This window comes from Lactuca virosa, chromosome 5 (assembly GCF_052849685.1).
Source record: "Lactuca virosa cultivar CGN04683 chromosome 5, Lactuca_virosa_CGN04683_v6, whole genome shotgun sequence".
Classification (NCBI taxonomy): domain Eukaryota; kingdom Viridiplantae; phylum Streptophyta; class Magnoliopsida; order Asterales; family Asteraceae; genus Lactuca; species Lactuca virosa.
The window spans coordinates 401,949,219-401,957,195 of record NC_136430.1 but is presented as its reverse complement, the minus strand read 5'-3'; the positions used below and the strand labels follow the sequence as shown (position 1 = coordinate 401,957,195).

The window sequence follows — 7,977 nt, the reverse complement described above, 5'->3', positions numbered from 1 at the left end:
AAAAAAAAAACTTATAATAAGGATAAATATTCTTTTTTCTGGCTCGTTCTGGGTATTTGAGAATATTTAAATCTTTAGGACCGATCATACTTGTCACCGACAAACGATGTTATTAGTAGAGTTGATGTTGTTTTAAATAATATTTTTTTAATTTGTCCTTCAAAAATCAAATTTGCCCTCTTTTCCTGGTATTGAGAAATGGGTTTACAAATTGTGGCACGACGGAAATTATGGAGACTTTGAGATGCTTTCAAAATATGATGGTGAGCAGTCATCTTAGTAATCTTTCCCTTGTACTCTTTTGCCCCTCCTAGTATCTTGCTAGGAGTGTAGTTATTTTAATGATATTTATCGGTTCCAAAAAAAACAACAATCTTAGTGTTATTTGTAAAGCTTATAAGTTTGGAAAACAACATAAATTTTTTTTCCTTCCCAATTCTTTTGACCATCAAAAAATCATTGCAACTTATATAACTCCAAAAATATAGCTAAGTAGAATAAGACATTTGATTTGGGAGATTCTTGGTTACAAACAGATTTGAGAAAACATATGTATAACCTTTACAATTTATAAAGTAAAACGGTTATGTGCCAAACATGATATGCAATGTCAATATATAGTGATATGGATTGAATTTGAGTGACTTTAGACCATTTTATCAACAAGGCATTTTATTAAAAAATTAAATTATCTTTTATCCTCGTACACTACTCAACTCGTTCAGATTTTAACACTTTATTAACAACAATAACCCAATCCAACTTTTTATTATAATATATACTTATTTATAATTAGATTGTATTATATTTAAGGTTAAAAAATATAAACATCTTTAATTTAAATACAAGATAAAGTAATTTTTTATTATTGTTGTTAATTTTTTTGTTTATTTATAGAAAATAAAAAATATAGATATAAAAATATATCAATATTGATTTAGAAAATAATTTACGAAATCTGATTATATCACTTTGTTGTTATTGAAATAAACTTTGATTTTAACCATTTAAAATTATGGCAAAATTTTATATAACTACCCCAATGATGTCATTTGGTAGACATGTTTGCGTCAATCTATCCAGGGCTCCATTTTGTTTTCTATAGAAAATTAAAAATACAGATATAAAAATATATCAATATTGATTTAGAAAATAATTTACGAACTCTGATTATGTTACTTTGTTGTTATTGAAATAAAGTTTGATTTTTAACCATTTAAAATTATGGCGAAAATTTATATAACTACCCCAATGATGTCATTTCGTAAATAATTTACGATACCTTTTAACAGATTTTAATTGTAGAGTTTTTAATAATAAAAAAAAAACAATTTTAGAAATTATATTCTTTTAAAAATAGTAATTAATATCGTAAACTAATTCAATAAACAAATATAAATAATAATCTACTAATGCAATAATATACTAATGGAAACCAAACTGAATGAGATGGTAGTCCACATTGATTTTCAGTTTTTGCGTATAAAAGATGGCTACATGAATTTCAGATCAATTAATTTAAGGTTCCTTTTGACGTGGAAAAAACAACCCGACTCTTATTGCAACTCATAAGACGAGAAACTGAAACCGGATCTTCCTTCATTCGTTGTTTTCAACTCAAGCTTCTGAAACGGACTGCAATCATTGATCAATAGTCAACACTTGATCATTAACCATTTTAATTTCCAATTTTTTATTTTTTTTCATTTGTAGTAAATACACATTCGTTCCTATTAATTTGATTAATTAGTAGTACCTGCTATTTGGATCATAATAGTAGCCATTGATAGACCCATCCACACACGAGAAGCAAACATAGTAAAAACCAGCAATAGTCAACCCACAATCCGCTCCAACGTTCACAAAGTATTGCTCTTTCCATCTCTTCAACATGGTAAAAAAATAAATATTTAACGAAAAATAAATAAATAATAATAGTCCCCTGTTTGTTTGTTACGACTTAAGCAAGCAAAATTACCATAAAAATATATTGATAGTTGCTGAGGTCTAATGATTTCCCGCCATCAACCTCAACTTGACTCTGACAACAACTCAAGAACATAAGGTTAATTATAAAATCATAAAATAAACATTTACTATAATTTTGTGTTTTTTGAGAACTTACTAGAAGAGGTGAAAAAGATGGAAATTTTGTCCAGTGTTCTATGTCCACTTCTGACCTGTCACAGTTTATAAAATAATTATAATGCTAAATTTGGTAACTTAATTAAACTTGTAGAGAAGAAAAAATTACGTGGCTTTCCATTTGTTAGTAAAGAAGGTATAATTTTTGGTATCAACAATTTCTCCCTCCCAAAAAGTAACCACCTGCAGTTGATTAAGGTATTATTTATTAGAATTTTAAATTATTTCTTGCACCAAATCCTAAAATATAGTACTCATTTAAACAGATGCTACTTACAGGTGTATCTGCCATTGGAACATTTAGAGCTTCCATGGTGCCACATAGATATCCATGATCAAGGTCACAGCCTTGGATTCGCACATTAACTCTCCAAGCTTCATCCTTTTGTGGACTTGAAACATTTTGAGTTCCTGAAAAAGCCTGAAAATTCATTCAAAAAGTTCAATTAAACACTTCTTGAAGCTAAAATGTGATACAACTAGTCGAAATACAGATAATGAATGTCAAAATTATTAATCAGTATATGGAAAAAAAAGGATGCAACTAATGAAGAGATTACCTGTCCAACACTTAAAAGTGAACAAGGTTGTAGACAAGTTTGTCCATAATTTGCACCTGAATAATGATAAAAGTATGCATCAGAAAAACACCACATTTTTCTTAAGATTATCCAATAAATATTGAATGGATTGATTTTCCTAACAAAAAGGAAAACTGCTGCATAATAAGTTAAAGATTTGGACATAAAGGCAAAAGGAGCACAGAAACAAATCAAGTGATATGACTTAATAGGACAAATACCATATAAGTATTGGATCAATAAATATGATAACTGTCACATAACTGAAACTGTGATTCATTTCACCTACATCTTCCTAGTTTTTCTTTCCTTTGAGGCTACTTGTATATATCATTTCCCCTATGTTTGTCCCTAATCTATTTTGTACTAAATGCTTTACATCTAGGCTCTAGCTTATCTTGTTTCTTTCTTCCCCTCAATTGACTAAGATTAGACTTATCTATGTTCTCTATACTCAAAGGGCACTATGAATGAGAATCAAAGATTTCTGGTCAAATAGGATGGGATCTGAGAAAACTATGAGGATTATTTTGACAAATTCTTCAACTGAAAGATAGAAAGAAGTGTTGAAAGTCTCTATAACTATCTTGATTCTCTAATACTAATAATTTCTTCAAGCAGTCATCAATGCCTTCTGTTATTTAATTTCCATATAAATATGTAATCCCTCTGCTGCGAAACTAGAGTTCATTCTCCAAATTTTGATGTAAAGTCAACCTGCAAGTTTGTAAGAGGTAAACTTCAGGACCTTGTGAACCCAACTGAAACTTTTTTCTTACAAAGTAGACTATGCATATCCAAATATAATCTCCAATGTGATCATTAGTTCCTAAAAGTTTGTTCACCCTTCAAGCGAGACTTACAATCGATCGAACTCAATTTGTACTTTGCACAAATAAATCCTATTTTTGCACAAATAAATCCTATTTTTGCACAATCCATCTTTCCTTCTATCCATGAAAGCAGAAAACAGCAAGCATCAAACAGGATAGCGTAACCGGAGTTCAAAGGATTGAAATACTGGCGACAATTGTTTCCCCTATACGAACTTAATTGGACTACTGACACATCGGGTAAAGCATTTGACGGACATACCTGAAGAATTAGAAGGTGCTGGAGACTCCACCATTCGCACAGGCATTTTTGCTGTATCTACGAAAATTTAACGATATCTGGAGATTGAGATTCGCATACAACCAAACGACTGAAATTTACTGCATATATCGGAGATCAAAAGGGACTGAAAAGGAAAACTGTCGACGAATTGGTAAAACAAAGTTGGAAGTGAAATGTATATATGAAAAATTCAACTACAACAGCGTCTCCGACCTAGCACTGTTTCTGGGGGTAACAACATTTTTTGTTGGTACCATTCCCCATCTTTTTTTGTGGTAAAAATGATCTAAACCATCTTCGACCCAATACTATTTTTTACGCCATGGATATTATACCAAATCTAATGTGATGAGAAGTGGCATACCTAATTGATTTCATATTAAAGCTTTTGAAAAAAATAATGATACAAATGAAATGTACTTGGGCTTTTAATTAAGTCATCAAAAATATTCTATCGTCTGATTTTTTTTAAAAACCATTATATTTTTTAAGACAAAATTACAAAAATAGTTTTTGTGGTTGGCAAAATTATGTAGTCTTTGTCCAAAAAAGTTTGGTGATGCATCAGTGGTCCAATTTCGGATATCATGTGTGGTTTTGGTCCATATGGTTGGTATTTTTGTGTGTTTTGGTCAACTTTCAACCTAAAATGACTAATATACCCTTAAAACAATTTTTTCTATTTATTTTAATTAAATTATTATTCCTTTAATTAAAAAGAAACAAACAAAATATCACCCCACCTCTCTCTCTCTCTCTCTCTCTCTCTCGACAACCCCCCAACACCACCACCGGAGTACTATTTTCTGATGGAGCACCACCACCGGAACCCTAATTGCACTTGTTTTCGCCTCCATTCCAGCACCTACACAACCATATTCCATCAGAGGTTCAAACCTGCACTGGAAAAGATCTCCAACGCCGCCACCTGTTCTAGCAGGAAACAACATCACCACCGAGGCAACACTCCATAGTCACCACCTGTTTTGGGCGGATCATGGTCCTCCTACGGCTACAACGAGATCTGGGTTTCAAACGATAGGTGTTCCTCCGGCCACAACGAGATCTGGAAACTCTAGCTTCGACGATAGGTTCGACAAGATCTGGGTTTCAGATCTAAGAAGGAAATGCGTGGTTGTGAATGGATGGAGGCAAGAAGCGAAAAAATGGCATGACGAATAATGGATGGGTGTGGTGGCGGACGATAACTCCGACGAGATTAGAGTCTCAGTTATGGGTTTCAGAGCTTTTCTTCGGAAGGAGGTGTAGGTGGTGTTCTGATAAGGCGGAAGTGACCAAAGAATATTGTGGCGGCCGATGGTTTTAATGAAGGATTTCTCGCTGGCGGGTTAAAGATTTTCGCCAATAAGAGGTATTTTCCGACATTGAGAAGAATAGAGGTTGAATCTAGTAGTGGGAAGGGTACAGGCGGAAGGAGGTGGCAGCTGTAAAGATATGATGAAGGAGATGGTGGTGACAGTCGGTGTTGATGGTGGTGAATGGTGGCGGCAATCATTGGTGACGGTGGCGGCAATCATTAGTGATGGTGGCGACAGTCGATGGTTATGGTTTTTATATTCTTGAATTTTCATCAAATACAAACCTAGATGGAGAGAGAGAGAGAGAGAGAGAGAGAGAGAGAGATGGTATGAGTGGGCCTTTTTCTTATTTTGAATTTATTAAAAACATTTATATAAATATAAAAAAATTAAAAAATCAAATATAAGGGGCATAAAAGTCATTTTAAGTGTATATGGACCAAAAACAATAAAAAGATCTAATTTTGGACCATTGGTGTACCACCAAAACTTTTCGGACCAAAACCATAAAATTTTGCCAACCACAGGGACCATTTTTGCAATTTTGTCTTTTTTTTAATGCGTCCAAACCTCTATATTTTATGAAATTGTCAAATTTATGGCTTTAAGACCAATAAAAGTAGGCAACCACAAATGCAAGCTAACAAATTCTTAAAACCTCAACGTTCTTCATCAATCACAGATATTCAACGAGATCAAAAATGGTAAGCAACCGAGTTTCTATTTGAAGTAAGTGAAACACAATACAAACATCGGTGTTACCTTACTGATGAGATATATCCAGAATATGTAACGCCCGCAAATTCGGGCTAGTCAATTTAGAGGCAATAAGAATAAAAAAACGACTTTTTGATAGAAGGTTATTTAGAATAAATCTTAACTAAGTTATAGTATATGTCACAATGGTTCCGTACATATAAAGAACGTTGAAATATGAGTTATAACGAAGAAGTTATGACTCGTCGAACGGCTAAATCGGCACGGCACCACGTAACGTAAAAAGTGAATTTTTGATCAATTACTTTTTAGCCTTAGGGATCTAAACGAAAGTCATAATATATGTTAAACCGAGAACGTACATAAAAAGAACGTCCAAATATGACTTTGTATGAGGAAGTTGTGATTTTTATAAGATTTAGCATAGCAGTGCACAGCCCGAAAATCGAATTTTAGATCGATCGATTTTTAGCCGACAAAATCTAAATTAGAATTGAAGATCTCATTAATAGGAGCTCAACGATATAAAGACAGTCGAAAACGGACGTCGGATGACAAAGTTATGAAGTGTGTAGCCGATGAGACGGCAGTGGTCCCTTTAGAGGACATTCAGGTTGACGATCGCATGAACTACATTGAGAAGCCGGTGGCGATCTTGGATAGGAAGGTGAAGGTCTTGAGGAATAAAGAGGTACCCTTGGTTCAGGTTCAGTGGCAGCATCGGAAGAGATCTTAGTGGACTTGGGAGCCGGAGTTCGAGATGCGGTAGCAGTACCCAGAGTTGTTTCTGGAGGATGACTTCGAGGGCGAAGTCTGATTCTAGTGGGGGAGAATTATAACATCCCGACTCCCACGTATAATATTTAATTAATTTACATTCATGTTGTCCAAACAACTCGACGAGTTGGAGGCCCCAACTCGCCGACTAGAGAATTAAATGGCCGCGTGATTATTAGAGTCTACTCGACGAGTTGGAGGACCCCAACTCGACGAGTAGAAGTTGAGTGTGAAAACCCTAATTTTCAGGGTTTGTGCCCTATTTAAAGGACCTTAAACCTTCATTTCCGCCTCCCTTATCATCTTGACACACTGATAGAAACCCTAGTCGATTTGTATTCATCTGTGAGAGAGAGAAAGGATAAGATTGTATGTTCTATTGCATTTTTGGAAGGGGATTGAAGAGCAAAAGACTTGGAACAAGAAGAAGCCCTTGGATCCGGTGTTCTTTCAGTGCTAGCTACTATTTGGAGCTAAAAAGCTATCACCTTGATCATTGTTTGGTTAGATCTCTTCATTGGGAGTTCATGGCCATTTCCATCTTTTCTTTAGGTCCCTAAGTGGTTTGAGCTTGCCATGGAGTTGGGACTTCAGATCTGGATAGTATGAGGTCCCTTGGGCCTAAAGATTCAAGCTTTATCAAGCTATTGGCCAGCTTTCATGAATTAAACCCTCTATAGAGCTTGTTTTGGCATTTTGAGCCCTAGATGCCATGCATGGACGTAAAGCTTGCAGCTTTACGTGATACTTCAGCCTTGAGAGGCTAAATCTAGAGTATGAGGCCTTAGTTCTGCTTAAAAACGTCTGAATGAGAGAAGGGCCTGAAGGGAATCGACGAGTTGATGAGCCAACTCGACGAGTTAGCTAGGGTTTTCCCTCAATAGTTTGGACGCGTTACAACTCAGCGAGTTTGTGAGACAACTCGACGAGTTGAGTTGGATTTTCCCGATACTTCAGAGAAAACGAAGGAACTCGATGAGTTGGGTCAACATGGACTGTTGACTCGAGTGTTGACTTCCATTGACTTTTAGGGTTTGGTCAAGACACGAGTTATGGAGACCATGGAGGGGTAAAATGGTCTTTCACCCTTTCCGAGTGTTAGAAAAGGGGTAGCCTAACATTTTAGGGTTGTTATTATAAAGTGTTAATTAGAGATGGTTATGATATGTAGGCAGAGTCTAGACCGATCATTGAGTACGAGACCTACTTGCTTACTTACGAGGTGAGTCTTCTCACTATACTTGCCTGAGTGGTAATACTGTGTGACCGGAGGGTCTTATATGCTTATACTAAGTTATGTGATATCATGCATTTGTCTTTGT

At 34.9% G+C, this 7,977-nt stretch overlaps 1 protein-coding gene across 1 annotated transcript; it reads right to left on the bottom strand.

Annotated features, from left to right (window-relative positions):
- Window positions 1–1,385: 1,385 nt before the first annotated feature.
- LOC145112493 (glucose-induced degradation-like protein) lies at window positions 1,386–4,168 on the bottom strand. The gene is made up of 8 exons (XM_079048661.1): window positions 3,822–4,168; window positions 2,706–2,761; window positions 2,423–2,566; window positions 2,255–2,328; window positions 2,126–2,180; window positions 1,979–2,041; window positions 1,757–1,884; window positions 1,386–1,635 (listed from the first exon to the last, which is right to left on the bottom strand). The coding sequence occupies exons 1-8, from the start codon at window positions 3,865–3,867 to the stop codon at window positions 1,557–1,559; spliced, it is 645 nt and encodes a 214-aa protein (XP_078904787.1). The 5' UTR covers window positions 3,868–4,168; the 3' UTR covers window positions 1,386–1,556.
- Between the last annotated feature and the right edge of the window lie 3,809 nt (window positions 4,169–7,977).

Excerpts from the sequence above, each read along its gene's own strand:
- LOC145112493 (XM_079048661.1), bottom strand. The coding sequence starts at position 3,867 with ATGCCTGTGCGAATGGTGGAGTCTCCAGCACCTTCTAATTCTTCAG. Across the intron at positions 2,567-2,705 it reads CACTTTTAAGTGTTGGACAG|GCTTTTTCAGGAACTCAAAA; the intron begins GTAATCTCTTCA and ends ATGAATTTTCAG. Across the intron at positions 2,042-2,125 it reads CATCTTTTTCACCTCTTCTA|AGTCAAGTTGAGGTTGATGG; the intron begins GTAAGTTCTCAA and ends AGTTGTTGTCAG.